This window comes from Zeugodacus cucurbitae, chromosome 3 (assembly GCF_028554725.1).
Source record: "Zeugodacus cucurbitae isolate PBARC_wt_2022May chromosome 3, idZeuCucr1.2, whole genome shotgun sequence".
In the NCBI taxonomy this organism is placed as follows: domain Eukaryota; kingdom Metazoa; phylum Arthropoda; class Insecta; order Diptera; family Tephritidae; genus Zeugodacus; species Zeugodacus cucurbitae.
Genome location: NC_071668.1, coordinates 18,778,540 through 18,797,044, shown reverse-complemented (window position 1 = coordinate 18,797,044; position 18,505 = coordinate 18,778,540). Strand labels below are relative to the sequence as shown.

Genomic DNA, 18,505 nt, shown 5'->3' with positions numbered 1-18,505 from the left:
TGGATACAATCTGGGCTGCTGGTATTTCGCCACCTGAGTATGTGGGGTTCAAATGCTTCAGAAATGGCTGGTGGATTAATGTCAAGGCTGCCTCCGTCTTGTTAAAACCCTGGCTGGCCTCAGAGTACGTTGCCCTCCGGTCTTATTAGGTTGATGTGGTAGGGGTAGGTTGCCTCATAAGGATGTGCGTCAACCTTCGCCTTGACCTCTTACAAGAGATATCCTTGGAACCATTAATGGCGACTACCTTACGGGAAGTGGATAGAGGCTCTGAATGGGTATCCATACAGAATGTACAACAACGACACTAAAATGGACGTGAGCGAGGACGAGTCGAAATCGACTTCGAAAACGGACAGTGTTCCAGGCGGGTCATTGCCGGTAAGACGAAATCGAAAATGTCCTTTCTAAAGTATCTTCCTAATTAGTCAACGAACACCAGGTTACCTTAATGGTATTGCAATCAAAAGTAGAAGTCTAGAAAAATAATTTCGAAAAGTCTTCATCATGTCATAATTGACGGTCCTATGGCTTCGCTATATTCGAAGTCCTCTCTCTTGTCAAAATAATACATAACGAACTACAGCAATGTTGAGAATATCTGTATAACTCATTATACTGGTATATCTAATCTCTACATATTAGGTTGTCAAATATCTCCCTTCCGGCTTTTTATCTTTTGAAATTTGCGGCTATGTATAAAGCACTACAGTGCTCATATCTGACAATACTAAACACCTTTGAAAGGTTTATGGTTTTATGGTAGTCTATCACTTCGAACTGCGGATGAATGGTTTCTACGATTCAGAGCGGGTGAAAACGACACCATGGATAAGCCAGCCGGCGGAAGATCTGTGACGACGAATACCGATCAAATCATGGACAACATCGAGTTAGACTGGCATGTGGCATCTCGTGACATCGCCCAGGAGATGGAAGTTAGTCACCAAACCATTTTAAACCATCTGCAGAAGACTGGTTACACAAAAAAGCTTGATGTTTGGGTGCCGCATGATTTGACGCAAAAAAACCTTCTGGACCGAATCAACGCCTGCGATATGCTGCTGAAACGGAACGAACTAGACCCATTATTTGAAGCGGATGGTGACTGGCGACGAAAAATGGATCACATACGACAATGTCATATGAAAACAGTCGTGGTCGAAGACCGGTGAATCGTCCCAAACAGTGGCCAAACCGGGATTGACGGCAGAAAGGTTTTGCTCTGTGTTTGGTGGGATTGGAAGGGAATCATCCACTATGAGCTGCTCCCATATAAACAGACGCTTAATTGTACCATCTACTGCGAACAACTGGACCGCTTGAAGCAGGCGATCGACCAGAAGCGTTCAGAATTGGCCAAAAGGACGGGTATAGTGTTCCACCAGGACAACGCCACACCACACACTTCGTTGATGACTCGTCAGAAGTTAAGGGAGCTCGGATGGGAGGTTTCATCGCATCCGCCTTATGGCCCGGACATAGCGCCAAGTGATTACCACCTATTCCTGTCCATGGCGAACGCTTATCGCAACCTATTTAGCTTAACACTGTTAGCAGTTGCTTGGTCCATTCGTCACTGTTTCAATTTTCAGTTTATTTGGTTTAAGCTACCTGTTTGTTCGATTCGCTAGTGTTGAACATTTGTCGAGTCAATGCCATTTGATTTCTGACTTACACTCTTCTTATACGAAAGTATACACAACAAACTGTGAACTTGACTAAAATATTAGCTATTCACAACGAGTTCTCAAACCACTGTACATTAACAACATAATTAAATTAATAGCACTTGAATAATTAAAGAATAAACACACGCATATGTGCATACATATATACTAGGATGTAATTGAATTAAATACCGATTGGCACGTTTTTATTTATGAATAAATTCTAATTAGAATTAATAACTTTTTAAATGCCAAATAAAAGCCTTGCCAGAGCGTTGAAAAAAAAGCTACACGCAAAGTAATTTCTTAAAAAAAATCAAAGGAGAGAATTTATAGAGTTAAACCGCAAGTCATTTGGTTGGAATATGCAAATAGTTGAACAATTATGTAGTAAATATAGAATAATTATATTTTAATAAGGTTGCGTTTAGAATTAAAAAATAAAAAAAATAAAAATCAAGAATCAAGAATCATACACGCAAACGGGATTTTACACAGAGTTACATACTTAAGCTAGCGTTTGAGGCGGCTTATTGGCCTAATATGTAGATATATTTGTATGAGATTATGCTGTTGGCGCTATTTATGGACAGTAGTGACCGCAAATCCACTGGTGGCCAGAACTATTTTGTGTTTTTTATATACACATGCAGATATATTATATATGTATATACACCAGCGACCTCGTCTAGCCATAGCGTGACCACACAACTACACCTCATACGGAGTTAGAAGCGCACACATTTGACATTCGACCTGACAATTTGTCTACGTTCCACACATTATTTCTGCTATTCCTCGCTATAAAATGGCGTAATTTAATAAACACTAAACATGCAATTATTTTACACTTTATTAGCGCAATTTATAATTTGCAAATCGCCACTCACCGCCACCATACGCTCGCCACACAAATGTGTGTACACGAGACCAAGCTGACTAACCAATCGACCTTCTTCACTGATTGATTGTCTGCTTAGCAGATGACTTGCATGTCTAAGTTACCCATTTGCAGCTTCAAGCTCACCTGTTAGTCCAATGCGTTAGCCACTAAGTTTATGTTAGGCTTGAGAGCTGCTGTGGTTTTATAATCACACGCGGCGCTCGCTTACATCATACGGCCTCTCCGTGCGGGATTAGAAGTCATGCGTTTCGGGTGAAATTATGCACCTGCTGTGAGTTAGACAAACATATTATTGAGTTAGAAGATGCCGAAGTGCTGGCTGCAAAAGCGTAACTTGTCTTCGGTTCATGTTTACCTTGCTCTTTTATAAGTATTTCAGGTTAAAAAGACTTTCTTGGACGCTTTAAGTCTATATTTTATATAAAATTGATTTGATTTTGAGTCTGTTAAATCCTATAGGTAGAACTAACTAAAAGTTATCATGTAACCTCACTTTCATTAATAGAATAAAGGACACTTTTGAACATACCTCCTCTAGTCTAAAATTTACTCTCAAAACAATTACTTATTTAGAATCAGTCCTTTTGGTACAAAACGTTCGTGGAAAATGTTACTTCAGAGGTTTTATATGTTAGATCTCGAGGGATTTCTGTCGGTGGCATCGTTATACTTTTCAATTAGACTATTCTGGGTTCCTGGCCACTGCGGAATCGCGGGGAATTGTAAGGCTGATGAGCTTGCAAGGTCAGGGACGACGAACTCACTATTACTACCATTGTCCTACTGCGGTCTGCTATTGGACAGATGGGATTCGGCTGAGCTGGGTAGGCGCTGGTCGGTTACCAACACATGCTTAGTCGCAAAATCCTTCTGGCCTAAGGTTAACCGCGGTAGGTCTACTGAACTTTTAAACCTTACCTCTACTTAGTCGTAGGGGTTCTTACTGGCCATTGCCACATTGGGATCCACGCTGTAAGGTTAAAAATCTTACCGGATGCTAGCTGTAGAAGCTGCATGGAGGAGGATGAGATGGAATCGTCTCATCACTTTCTTCTGGAATGTCCCGCCTTTGCGAGATCAAGAAAGAGATTTCTTGGATCTCACTTTTTAGAACAGGCTCGCGAATTAGCGAATATAGAGGTTAAGAATCTCCGCAGATTTGTAGTTGGTTCAAGGCGCTTTGTCGACTCCTAATTTTTTAATCTAAGGGGGGAAGTGATTTCGATCCGACACAGGCCAGAGCTAAGTCGATATGTATTTCTTCCAGTGTTTAGAGGGGATTGTAATTCTATCAAACATAAGAAATCATTATAATTACCTAGTTAGCGAACGGCAGGACCAAATGAAGATCTCAAAAGTGGGTAAAGAGTAGGATATTCAGTGGGCCGAAGTTCACTAAAGGGGGGTGTCTCATGCGAGGCTGTTGCTTCTTATTCATTGATTATTCGTTTTTATGTGGTGGGTCCCAAACCCAGACCAGAGGATACTTGGTCTAAGACCGGAAGTCGTGAGCTGCTTGAGCCACATGCAAAAGAATCGTTCCTGGCCACTCCCAAGTGAATGACAGTCAGAAACTTTCCTCACTTACGTGAACTTCTACATATGACTCCATCCTCCTGAATTTCGATGCAGTACCCGCTGGTGGAAGCCGAGGAAGAGTTAGACCTCCACTCCGATGGAAGGACCAGGTGGAGAAGAACGCCAGTCAAGAAGAAAAAGAAGTTCACTAAAATGTTTACTTATGGAGACTGATGATAATTAAAATATACTTATGGTAGATATTCGGAGAGATATAGAGATCGGGGATCAAATATACGTGAACTGAAATTTGACCTTTTTAAAAAACCCCATTAAGGTAAAGAAAGTAGGTTCTAATTTCGTCTTCAAGGTTTCATAGCAACTTACCAATTTAGAAGCTCAAAGTATGATTATTTCATCCATTTACCTAAATCAGACTAAAGGAGATGCTATCGATCACAGAATTAAAGGATTCCATGAGGCCAGCCTTGTATAAAAAACTAGATTTTATTCTGAACAAATGTGCGTTGCAGTGGTCCTTCAAAAATACTAAATCTTTCAATGTGCGTATATACAACTTCTAAGTACTTATGTGAGCTCAATAGAGCGCATGCGTGCGCAGAATACACTTAACCATGGTTGACTTAGAAAGCCCATAAAAGATGGAGTGCAATATGTGAGCACGTAATATTATAAGATCTCTATTATTTGGTTTGTGTAAACCAGCCTGTTGTATTTTCTATTCTGCAATGCATATAACTATTGCTTTAGACAGATCATGAATTTATAGACTAACCTCAACAGGCATCGAGTTACACACGTGTTCTAGTTACGACTTGGAAATATGCTTTTTACACTAAATATATGTGTCTACTCATCGACTCATTCGCATCCAACTCATTTCATACATCATTTAATCTGTCCGTTGGTTGGTCCGCATACTCTTCACGCTGTCTATCCACAGCCACAGCATGACCACTTGGTCCATATGCTTTATCTATTACTTGAACTTGATTTCGTGTGAGTTAGCCATTTGCTGCCATAATGTTTATTTTACTTTTTTATTTTTACAATAATAAATATATTTTCCAGTTTTTCTGTTTTTATTCATCACCACTGGCCATTCATGTCATGTGGCCATTGAGAATTTTAATTAAAATGGGCGTTAACTGTAGTTTCCATCACCTTTTCAACATCAAATATTTTATAATGGCTTTTAATTAAATCAACTAGAGTTGATTCTAAACTCTTTAATATGCACGTGAGAGAAATACCAAGTTTTTTCAATGAAACTGGGATTTTTATATGTATTAAACTGTTATGAACTTTTTCGTGATCAAATCATGATCTTAAGTTGTTATATGCTTAATTTAATGTTCTTTGCTTCGAATAATAATTTATTTTTGTAATTATTATTTAAAAAATAATTTTTTGAAACTTTATTTAATGCAAAAATATAGGGTGTTCCTTTTGATAGACATCATTATTTAGTAAATAAAGAGTTTCTAAAAAAAAAAATATTTTTTTGCATTCGAGCTTTGTTCAATTAGTCATTGGAAAAATTAAATCATTGACAAGATATATTAAAAATTATTGATATATTTTGTAGAGTTGGTAACTCTAGGTTAGTAACTAGTGCACTTTATTCTAATTCTTCTCACAGAATTTGTATTCAATTCGTATATACACTTTAAAAATATATTTACTTCTATTTTTTAAGGTTAGGTTAGGTAGGTCTGGTAGGCCTGCAGGCCATGCATAGACCAGTTATGGTCCTTAGCGATACCAGATCCAGTATTCTCTGAGTAGTAGTCATCGTTTAGGCATGACGTGAATTGTAAGAGTTTCTGAGGCCTCACTAACGGAATTTGCTCCAACTTGTCGTATTGTGCCCCTAAATACCTGAAGTGATTTTAGTTTTATCTATTTTTTAATTTTTTTTTACAAAAATATGGCAACTCTAATTTTTTAACCATTATCCTAAAGCCGTTTGTTATTTATTTCAATGTTAAAGGCAATTTTTTTTAAACAGTAAAATATAATTATTTTTAGATAGTAACTTTTTTCAAATGTGGCAACTCTTTTATTTTTTCACATCAGCTTTAAATTTATATACATTTGAATTTATATTTTATGTGAAAGATGTGAAAGCTAATAGTATTTTTTAATAAAAATAAAAATGTATTAAATTAAAATATATTCATTTTTGGAGAGTAACTCCTTAAGAAAAGGTGGCAAGGTAACTCAAATAAATTTGTTAATTTACAAAGCTACACAAAGAGACTAAAATGAATACATATTTGTTTATATATATATATTTGTTTGTTTATATAAAATTTTATAAAAATGTGGCAACTCTATTAAAATATTTGTTTGGTATGATCTGCTTCAAGTGTATAGAGACTTAAATTTTTATTAATTTGAATTTCAAAATCGATTGAAGAAATGTGGCAACCCCAAAATTATAAAAAAATTAAAGTATTTTAAAGTATTTCAATTTCAAAAGAAGTGTAGGAACTACTTCAATATATGAAGAACACATTCAGAATTGCTGTAGTATGCTTCCCATGTGGCAACTCACTGACTTATCACACGATCATCGCGCACAAACTGTAACACTTTAATGTCTCTCCCTCTTCACTGAGCCCATCATGCACCGCTAACATGTTGCAATTAAGAGCATAAACTCATTTTCAATTTTCAGAAATTAAATTTCGCAAAGTTCCTGAACTTATTAGCTGTTTCCTGTTAATTTTATTTACAATATTTACCTCAATGCCGGCGCTACTGTCGTACACCATTGCCATTATTGCCAGGTTGTTAATGCCACAACATACAGCTGTAGATTCTACTATTGTTGTTATTGCCACTGCTGACGCTGCAGGATGTTGTTATGTTTATGTTCGCTTGTAGCATCTTGTAGCGGCTACTGTGCGCATACCACTTGTTGTTGCTGTTGTGTGTCTTCCTTGAGCTGCTAAAATTCATTTCCCCTTTAACGAGCAGGTCATCATGCACAGTTGTGCGAATGCTTGGTTGTTTCTTCCTTTTCGGTTGTTGTTGTGTGTGTCTGCTTGAAGGTTATGTTGTTCGCATCTTGTTGCAATCTTAATGGAAATGTAATCCGCGAGATCATCACTGTGCCATCCCATGCAAGGGTTGCTTTAGTTTCTCAGCTTCAGCATGGAAATGGGTCGCTTCGTTGGCTCTTGGTCGTGTGAAGTTGCTATTTATCGCTTTTAGTTACAGGGGATATGGAATTATATAAATATGAGTGATAATAAAATACATTGTAGCGATATATGTATGTACAATATGTGCGGATTAATATACTAAAATGATGATATTGAAATTCATTTCCGGATATTAGCAAAACGTGCTGAATATCAGTACCGGAAATCAAAACGTACATTGAAGATGATCGTGCATATCTTTCGTATATTAATTTAATACATTTTTTTTTCAAGGTCATATTTTCAGTGGGGTCCAGTGGTTTGTGTCTCAGTATGATTATTAATACTATAATGATAATGTAATCGTATTATTAATAATTATATATACATTTATGTCTGGATTTACCATCCGTAGTTCGAATTATCTTCCATATTAGAAACAAGGCATCTTCTTATCGAAGGCTCTTGTATTGTACTAAGCACTTATTATTCTTCTGCAGCAATAATCGCGTCGGAATTAGGATCAGGAATATATTAGCATGGGAACATAGCTTTTTGATAATCCTCCTATCAGAGAGAGTCCCTTTATTCTTCGATAGATCAATTTTTATTCTGTTTTTCATAACTCTTTCTTCTTCTTCTTCTGTTAATTTTCTTATATCTTCAATTAATGAAGTTCATTCGAGGAAGACAATATCAATTAAAATCCGGATATTTGACATTATGTTCCCAAGAGCTCAAGAGTTTAACACTGATATCATCCCAGCTTTCAGCTCCAAAGCATTAGTATCTCGACCCGTTAAACCCTTGAAAATCTAGACATTTTAGCGTTCATAGGTTAGATTAGGTCAAGGGGTAGATCTGCGCAACTGCAGAGTCTCATTTAGACTGCTTTGACTGTCCATTGTGACACCCAAATACTCCTGACAGATCGCCAAGACCCTCATAATTCGACAAAGCGCTGGGATTGTATTACTTAAGTCGGCTAATGTCGATTCCGGTCACTTCGCTGGGTTCGCCGAAGCGTCCTTTACATTAGAATATGGATTGTTTTAATATGGATTCAACTCAAAGCTCCTTAAGATATATACATACGTCTGATACTCAAATCCGTTTTTAAGACTTATGCCGTATTTATCAATACGAGGTTGTGCTGTTTTGAAATATTAATAATTCCCAAGACTAAATTATGGTTTGTTCAGGTTATATCTTCTTAGATTTCCAACGAACATGTCTTAAGTTTGGCTTATAACTGTTTCTTGAATATTTCCACTTACCTCTGATTACTTCGAAAACATTCCGAAGTAATCTAAAAATCATCACTAACCTTGTCTTTTGGAAGATGTCTCGAACAAAACACACTTAGAAGTATATTTGCAGAACTTTTTGGATAGTCTATCCGACTTATATTGAACCAGTTTTCACGTACCCATCGTTAAAAAATTAATCAGCTGTGCTTAAGATGTCGACCATAGCACTGAAGTATCGTACACTCCTTATAGCCTTCGACCTCCACATTAAGCGTACATTGGGATGAGTAGAGGTTGCTGCTCTCTGTTCAAACTCCCTTTCTCTCTTCTCTTCTATTACTCATTTGCTATCTCATTCTTTCTATAAATGGATGATGTCTGAAGGTATGTTCCTGTCTGATGTCATTGTGTATCTCTGTCTTTTTATCTTTCTTTCTTTGTTTCTTTCTTTCTCTCTCCCACATTCTTTGTCTTTATCTCTCTCTATTGTTCAATTGAAAAGTTATGAAGTATAAATAGTAATTTTATTTTATCAAATTCAGAGAAAGAGATAGGAGAAAGAAAGATAGATTCTTTCTAAACAATTCTGTTTAATATCAAGACTTCATGAATTTTAACAAAACCCAAAACCTCTGAAAAACAACGAAACTAACTCGCCGTGGCAACACTTTTCCGTGCTATCTCCGCACTATCCATTCGATCATGCCTGTCGTCACCAGCGCCACCACCGCATGACCAATCGGGCAGTTACCAAGCCATAACTGCCACAACCACCGCCAACGCCACCACACCGTCGTCAAGCATACGAGTAAACCACAATCGTCGAACTGATTTCCAAGTGTATCCGCATATATATTTGTATCTGAACAAGATATATTGCCTCTTTCGCTGCATTGACAGTTGGCAGCTTACTCTACGCCCGTACATAGAAATTATTGTAATTGTATTTGTTGTTGCACTTGCCTTGCATAAAGCTGCTGCTGCTGCTGCTGCTCCGGCACAAGTGCCACTGAGGTATGCCAGCCACGGCAGCTTCCGACTGCTGCTGAGCAGCGTTGTTGTTGTTTTTATTTTCTCTTTTTGTTTTTTTTTTCTGCTACGCTTTGCTGCGTTCCTCTGCAGCGCTGATACACTCGCTGTGTTGTTATTGACAGGCGTACTAGCCTTAACGTGTTCTGATTTAATGAATTACACGCTGATTGCCGCGATATGCAATCGTGTTGATGGCTTCTGTCCGTGTCGGGCCACAGCCCATATTTCGACGCATATGTACGTATGTTGTTAGTGTATTCTTGTGGTGTTGTTGTTGCTTTTGTTATTCTTTTTCGTTGTGCGCTCTGCAGCTGCAAGCAGCTCGTCCTGCCAATTTTTGTTGTGGCATTTGACTTCTTAAATTATGTTGCTCCGATAATTTTATGGCCAAATGGAGGGTGGCTGCATATTTCTGCCCATTTTTGGCCGAGTAAAAGCTACCAAAATCGGTAAGAATGCATAATTTAAAATGCTCGATATGCATCTCTGGCTGGCTGTGGAGTACATGCAGTCCCTCCCAGCGTAGTGTGTGCAACGTGTGTTGGTTTGTGGTGAAATTAATTAAATTGTTGTATTAATTTATTTTTCCACGGTTTTTATGCGCTTTTAATACGCTTACATACATTGTATTCGAAGGTAAGGTAAAATGCATTAAATATTTTCGTTTTTGCCATAAAAATAAACTCAACTCTTTCGCCTGATCTAATGCAGCGCTAATGAAAGCTGTCAAACTGTCAAATTGTCAAATTGATTGATCAGTGTGGCATGTGTCCGAAATGCATTATTCGCATTTCATTTTTTTCTTCTTTTTATACTTCGAAAAGATACAAGCTTTGTCATCTCATGTGCGCAAAAAAATACTGAGTGACTTCCAAATATTAATTAAATATTCTGTTCACTTCGAAATTAATTAGTTCTTCGGCGGTGAAGTTAACAAATAAATAATTTGCAATATTTTGGTAATATAATTATAAGAATTTTTGTATAGATTTATGGAAGTGTTTATCAATGGGTTTGAGTCATTATATAGTTAAAAATTATGAAATGGCATAAATTAACCCTTAAAATTGACTTCTAAAAATGTGGGGAAAAATTTCACTGAACACAAATCTACTTCTTTTAAAAATGTTTCAAAATCCAGAAATACCGTTTATAAACCACGCCTTTAGTGGGCAATGGCAGTTGTGTAATGATTAGCGGTAATTATTACCATACCCAAAATCTAGCTGCGATCCCAATATATTGGATATAAAATAATATTAATACCAGTGGTCACTCTCGAAAGCTAATAGAAAATTTCGACCGTAAAAACCCATCCTTACATTCCCCGAATGATAGCGATATGATTACGAAAAGTGACTCAACAAAAGAACTGTCATATTTACTGACGTCACCAAGTAATCGGAGGTCTTCCTCTTCCTCGGCTTCCTCCAGCGGGTACTGCATCAAACACTTTCAGAGCTGGAGTGTTTTCGTCCATTCGGACAACATGTCCTAGCCAGCGTAGCCGCTGTCTTTTTATTCGCTGAACTATGTCAATGTCGTCGTATAAATCGTACAGCTGATCGTTCCATCGTCTGCGGTATTCGCCGTTGCCAATGTTCTGAGGACCATAAATCCTGCGCAAAATTGTCCTCTCGAAAACTCCTAGTGTCGTCTCATCTGATGTTGACATCGTCCAAGTTTCTGCACCATAAAGCAGGATGGGAATGATAAGCGACTTGTAGAGTTTGATTTTGGTTCGCCGAGAGAGGACTTTACTTTCCAATTGCCTACTCAGTCCATAGTAGCACCTGTTGGCAAGAGTGATTCTGACATTGTTATTGCTGTTAACGCTGGTTCCCAGGTATACGAAATTATCTACGACTTCGAAGTTATGACTGTCAACAGTGACGTGAAAGCCAAGACGCGAGTTCGCCGACTGATAACAGGAGATATTTCGTCTTGTCCTCATTCACCTCAATGATATAGATACTTTAGACAAATATGACAAAATATGATCTTGGGAGCATTTTGTTCAAGTCGATTTCTTCGAAGAGCGGTATTGAAATATGGTTACCTTAGTAACCTTGAGAACTGCTCGGCTTTGTACTTTTTACTTGAGTTTCAGATTGCTTCTTTTTTCAGAAAGCTTTCGTAATACTCGAATGTTTGTTTTAGGCGCTTGATTTTATCTTCTTCAACTGAGGTGCCAGCTGTCTTATCTTTGGCTATCTTTCACAGTACTTAGCTGTCCTCTGATACTGGTTTTTCCTCAATTGATTTTGTGATTTCTTCATTTTTACGCTGATTGCCTCCTTTAGCTCTCAGTGCAGTTTGATGCTCATGGAAGCTTTGGTGGAGTGGGCTTTCACGAGTGGTTCGTGAGTAGTTTGGTTGGTTCCCGCTTGCCTCCAGTCAGGAGACGATGAAGAGTCCTGATGTACTATGGCTGATACATTTTGTAGTACTCTTAATCGGGTACTGACTGCAGGCGTTGACCATTCAGGCATCAGAATAGCCACCTCAAACACCTTGGCTTAGTTGGTGGTGTTGTGTGGGTGCCCTCACACTTCCAGAATAGATGATGGGTGTAGAATCAAGGATTTATTAATCCATATCACCATTGTGCGAATAATGAGGTGGTCCTCTTAGTTCGTAGCAGAAGTGTGGGTTCCGCTTTGGGATGCATTCACTACTATTACTTAAGGCCCTTCGGCACGGCAAGGCGACCAACGTTAAACGAGAGGCGGGGCTTAGTTAAATATGTATAAACTGTGTTTTAAGCCTTCAATGATCTCGTTATGTATCAAAAGATTTGTTATGTGAACCATCATCTTCAGAAGTTAACTGTAGTGAGCAATTGCCCTAAAAAATATATTCACAAGTGCGCATAGAAGGAGTAGAGTTCCGTCAGTTATAGCAATTCCACTTGAAGGCCCTTACACATATGTACATTGTTAGTGCACAACGAGCAAGCCCTTGTCTTCATTGAGAAATACATACATACAAAAATAAATATTTGCATACCTTCACAGCCAACACCTTCATCTGCGTTTTCATTAAAATAATTAAATACAAAACACGCCGTGAACTTTGACTATAACCCCAAAATCGATGATTGAGTTGTTATGTGCGAAGAAAATACACAAAAAAAAAACTAAAAAATAAAATTTAAATAAAAATGTAAAATGCAACGATATGCATGTATATTCCATACGGTAAATGCAAACGAACAATCGAAAGAATGCCAACTCCTGTGCAAATGGAATATTATTGCAGCCACCAGACAACAGACACAGCACAGACAGACAGTCAATTGCAGAGCCGGAAAGTGCTGCCTCAATAACGGTGGCACATTCCGGTGGTAATTAAGAGCAGTGCTACCGTCTTACATGCGAGATGCAACACGGCAACGGCACTTTGGCGGCAGCGCAAAGCTTACAGGACATAAGAGTGAATGTAGATGAACTGCAAGACGAAGGAGAAGCAATTAAAGCGAAGACTGCAAACTGCTGTTGGCTGTAGGCTGTTGAAGAGTGCTGCGCCCCCGAGCAACGCCTGAATGTGGCACTAAGTGGGCTGCGGTGTTGTATAAATTTGTTAAATTTATGCCAAAAAAAAATTGCGCATTTTTTCTTTCTGTAATTATGAGGCAAGTGAACAAAAGACAACAATAAACAGCATAGCAACTGGACGCATGCGCGGCTTGAAGTAGTTGATTAAAGCGCCTGCGCATGCGCGGCATTGGAAACGTGCAATTTCCAATTATATTTTATGTTTTATATTTTATTGTAATTTTAACAACTTTATTGTTGTTTTTGTATTGTTTTTTTTTTTTTTTGTATTTCACCACTTGTATTACATAAGCTCGGAACTCGGTTGACTACTTACAATCAGCATATTATTATTGTAATTTTAACGCATGCACTAAGCAAATGTTGTCCTTACAATTACATTTACAACAGCAACAACAACAACAACAACACAAGCATACACCAATTTTTTTTACGACTCCACAAACAACTTAACGTCTTCTAGTTGTTCGCTACACTGTCGCCGCCAACCGAAACATCGTTTATGTTTTTTTTTGTTTTTATAGTTGTTGTGCCAAAAGTGCAAATGCTGGGCAATTATCGCAACAAGTTAATTACCTTTACAGCTGCAACACTATGTCACGCGCAGGCGTCTGTCTGTTCGCCACCAAAAAACAAGCAGCAACTAAATACAATAAATAAATAAATATGTTCTGTTTGCTCAGCGCGCTACCACATATGAGAATGAGACACGCATTGCATAAACATTAACCAAAATGCATCGACAGATGCCACAAGTGCTCCACGCGTGCGCGCCCACTGTCTGCTGTCAAGCGCTCTATTTGAATGTCTGCTGCAGACGCGCTTTACTTTTGCTATTCGACGAAAATAGCAACGGGCGTGTGCCCATGCATTATTGCGGTTTCTGGAATTCGGTAAATTCTCAGTGCAGCAATTATATATAGTATCATTTTCTATAGCATTGATAAATTCATCGACTCCAATAATGTCGCAATTTTGCTCATATTTCTCGTATCGTCGATGAAATTACTATTTCCAAGTCTTCTTGAAAATGAAGTGTTTTCTATATATACTTATATATTTGGCGTATGAACCGCTTTACGCGATTATAGCCGAATCCACCAGAGCGCACCACTCCTTCCTCCTTTTTGCATTTTGGTGCCAACTGGAAACGTCAAGTGAAGCCAGGTCACTTTCCACTTAGTCCTTCCAACGAAGTGTAGATCATCCTCTTCCCCCCCCCCCCCGGCTTCCTACAGCGGGTTCTGCATCGAAGACTTTCAGAGCTGGAGTGTTTTCATCCATTCGTACAACATGACCTAGCCAGCGTAGTCACTGTCTTTTTATTCGCTAGACTATGTCGATGTCGTCGTATAAATCGTACAGCTCATCGTTCCATTGTGTGCAGTATTCGCCGTTGACAAAATTTAGAGTACCATAAATCTTGCGCAAAACCTTCCTCTCGAAAACCCCAAGAGACGTCTCAACGGATGTTGTCATCGTGCACACTTCAGCGCCATAGAGTTTGATTTGGGTTCGTCGAGAGAGGACTTTACTTTTCACTTGCCTACTGTTGGCAAGAGTGATTCTGCGTGGATTTCGAGGATGACATAGTTGGTGCTGTTAATGCTGGTTCCCAGATAGACGAAATTATCTACAACTTCGAAGTTATGACTGTCAACGGTGACGTGTGAGCCAAGACACGAGTGAAACACTGTTTGTTTGATGACAGGAGATATTTCGTCGTATTAGTCTAAGAATGCTTGGTAAACTCCAAACAGGCGTACTATGCTATCAGCACATAATAGTCAACATTTTATTTAATGTTTTGGAAACTCTAAATCCAATGAAAGATACCAGTCTAGATCCAAGCCAAATTTATTGTATTGATTTGAATACAGTTGAACTTCCCTAACTCGAATCACCAAAATCCACAAAAAAACTTCGAGTTATTTTTATTCAATAGTTCGAGTTATATAGATCTTCGAGTTATGGAAGTTCAACTGTACATATATCGATTTATTTTAAGATCTTCGAGTTAAGGAAGTTCAATTGTATATCGATTTTTTTTAAGTTAATTGAGTTATTATATATACTTCACAGATAGACACACACTTCGGGTTACTTCATGTTACTGATTTCTTTTTAGACGAAAATTTTATGGTAAAAGTTATCCCTTTGGATAGTTAAAAAAGTTATAAGCCATATTGCACGGACAGAAAATATTTCCAAAAATTTTTGGTATTACTACTGAGTTGACAGAACTTGACCGGATATACGAGTTGTGTTCGAACAATAACGGTAATTTTCGTTTTTTGAAAAATAGTTCATTCCTCTATATTAACGTTGCGTCTTCAAAAAAGTCCCCCTCGAATTTATGTCAGTGTGAATACTGAATAATATCGAAACACTTCTCAAACTTGATATAATCTTTGGCTCTTTTAGCAAAAAACGACGGCCCTTTAGGGTTCTCTTCATATTTGGAAGTAGTACAAAGTCATAACGATTTTCACTGAGAATTCATGAACAAGCAACGATGTGTTGACAATTATTGACAATTGGACTCTACAAAGCCATGAAATATAAATTTTTTCGTTGTTTTTTGAACACACCTTTTACTTCCAAGTTCTCATTCCTTGACCGTATATGATTTCGTGTATGTCCCGAATATTGATTTTTGAGTTATAACTCTGGCATATGATTACTCGTTACATTTTGATTCGAATTTTTTGTACTCCATCGTTTCGCTTGCAGGTTTTTAGACATAAAAGACTTATTGATATTAATGAGATCCTTTTATATCTTTATATAGCTCCTTAAAAAATATCGAGATCCTTTGTTTTCCGAAAGCAATAGTTTGACTTTAGCTGTAAAATCTCCAAACGACAAAAACTTAAACCGGTGAAAGCACATTTCAAGATTGTCCATGCATAATATTTTCACATTCCCCAGGACCTTTGTATGAGTTAACAGGATATTTTTTCCTAGAAACTGTAGTAGTAAACTATCAGATAATCTGTATAAATAGTTCAGGCTTTTCTAAGAAGAACATTTATGCTTTAAGAAATAAGTTCGTCAAACTTCGAGAAAAATACTACAAAAAGAAAATTATTAGATTACTTAGAGGCATACTCATTACTTCAGATATACTTAAAGTCAGCCTTACTGTAACGAAGTATTAAAATTTCCTTGCCGCTGTATGGAAAATGCAATACTGTGTAGTTCCCTAGAGGCAATTGTAATTGCGTTAATTTAATATATGCTATGGTCAGCTACCAAATCGGCACTGATTGACTGCTACATGAATATACACCATATAGTACTGACAGACAACTGCAACAACTACGACTGCAAAAACAACAAAGCGAAATAAATGCTGATGCTGATTTTCCAACTTCCAGTCATTTTCGTTGGAATTTCATTTAACGCTTTTGGTATTTTCCGCACGCATCTTTAATTTTCCCTTAAAATAGCAATGGGAGAAATGTCCTTATACGGCGCGAGAGTGTAAGAGCAATAAAAAGTGCAACAACAACAGGCAACGCAGCAGCAGTGTGCAATTGATCACTCAGCAGCGCACAGCAACCAACTAAAGGCAGGCAGTCGGTAAATATATGCGTAAGTATACAAAAGGCGAAGCAATAAAATATAAATAAAATGCGAAAAAACCACAAGAGCAGCTGCGCATGCGCACCACACTTGCAATGCACCTGTATTTATATAATATATGTATATATGTGTTGGTGTGTTTTCCAGTGCTATGCGTATTTATTTGCGCACTTACGTATGCAATTGGCAAGCGTGACCAATGCCGCGAATACGCTTGTAAAGCTGCACTGTGCGCTCGCAGAGCAAGTGCGCGCGCTACAAATTAGTTGATGCCTCCTCACTTGTCATGAATTAGTGAACTAATTAAGTTGTTGGACCAATGCCATGCCACGCCATGCCATGCAACTCTGCGCTCACAGCACTCAACCTAGACGCAGTCGCTCCAATGCGCCAGAGACAGCACAGCATAACACACACACGCACATGTCCACTTATGCATCAATAAGGCGAATGGATTTTCAATTAAGTTGTAACTATGTTATGTCCACACGTTTCCGCTGAAATCCAACTTATTTATGGTGATGAGGTTCTATTGCGCGCATTACGCATGCGCGTAACCTCACTCGGCATTGCTGCACGTGCATGAAAAATGCAAACTTAATTTCGCTTCCATATAACTACAATAGCTACTTAAGTACACAAGAATGCCACTAATGCACTCAAGTATTTGCTTTCATTCTCTATTTGCAGATTTTCGGAAAAGGAAACAGTGAGGCCAATAATTAAAGCAGACTGCAGCTTAAAGGCGTGGAGAGAAAAAACTAAATTCTAAAAAAATATTTTGAGTACCCTACAGTTAAGTTATCAACCATAATTCCCTGACGCGCCACGCCCACTAACATTATCAACATTGCGCCCATTTGGATTATGGGCATATCCGAGGACGTCAAGCTGGACGACCTACCGCAAGAAGCCAAATTAGCACATCAGGATGCCATGCCTGATCGTTCGGCCTCGTGCATTGTGACGACCGGTGCTAGTGGCGGCACGAACAGTCCCATTTCGGATGCGAATAGCGATGGCGAGCTGGATGATTATGCGCCGAAACGCAAACAGCGTCGCTATCGCACCACATTCACCAGTTTTCAATTGGAAGAGTTGGAGAAGGCGTTCTCGCGCACCCACTATCCGGATGTTTTTACCAGGTGAGTGAGTGAACAATAATTTTAAATAGAAATAGAAGTGATTTAGAGTCAGTGACACATACATTTCTTTGAAGATTTTTTAAATTTGTTTGAACACTTTTTTATTTTTTTATTGTTCCAAATTTTTATATCTTTTATTTTTTTTTTTTTTTTAAGACTTTTTATTTTTTTTTTTTTGTATTTGAATATTTACTTTTAATTTTTATTCCAATTTTTTATATATTTTTTTTTGAAGACTTTTTATTTTGTTTTTGTTAATTTTTTTAATATTTATTTTCATTTTTTGTTGTTGTTCATTTTATATTTTTTATTTTTTTTTTAGAATTTATTTTTAAATTCTATTTTAAGTCAAATACTTTGCATTGTGTTGTTCTTAATTAATTGCGTTTTGCCGTTAAGCAATTGCTTCGTGTTTTTGTTGCGAAATTTAATTGATCCAATTATGGCACCACTTAAAAATGGAAATCGAGCAATTTTCGTTGCATTGAATTAATTAATTCATATTTGCTTAATGGAATTGTGTTAATTTGAAACCAGTTCATAACAAAAACGCTTAAATGCTTTTAAAAAAGTATGAATTGATTGACAATGCCAATTAGTGAAATATTTTAATGAAACCGCACTTACCGCAGTATGCATCAACTGGCTTAGTCATTAGAACAGAATAA

General features: G+C 37.7%; 1 protein-coding gene across 1 annotated transcript in view; it reads left to right on the top strand.

The window, feature by feature from the left end:
• LOC105217266 (homeobox protein aristaless) overlaps positions 1–18,505 on the top strand; it is an 84,193-nt gene that overhangs the window by 38,291 nt on the left and 27,397 nt on the right. Inside the window, exon 3 of the mRNA XM_054227385.1 lies at positions 17,383–17,837. Within this exon, the coding sequence (XP_054083360.1) occupies positions 17,560–17,837 (278 nt within the window). The 5' untranslated portion in view covers positions 17,383–17,559. The remainder of the gene's footprint in view (positions 1–17,382; positions 17,838–18,505) is intronic.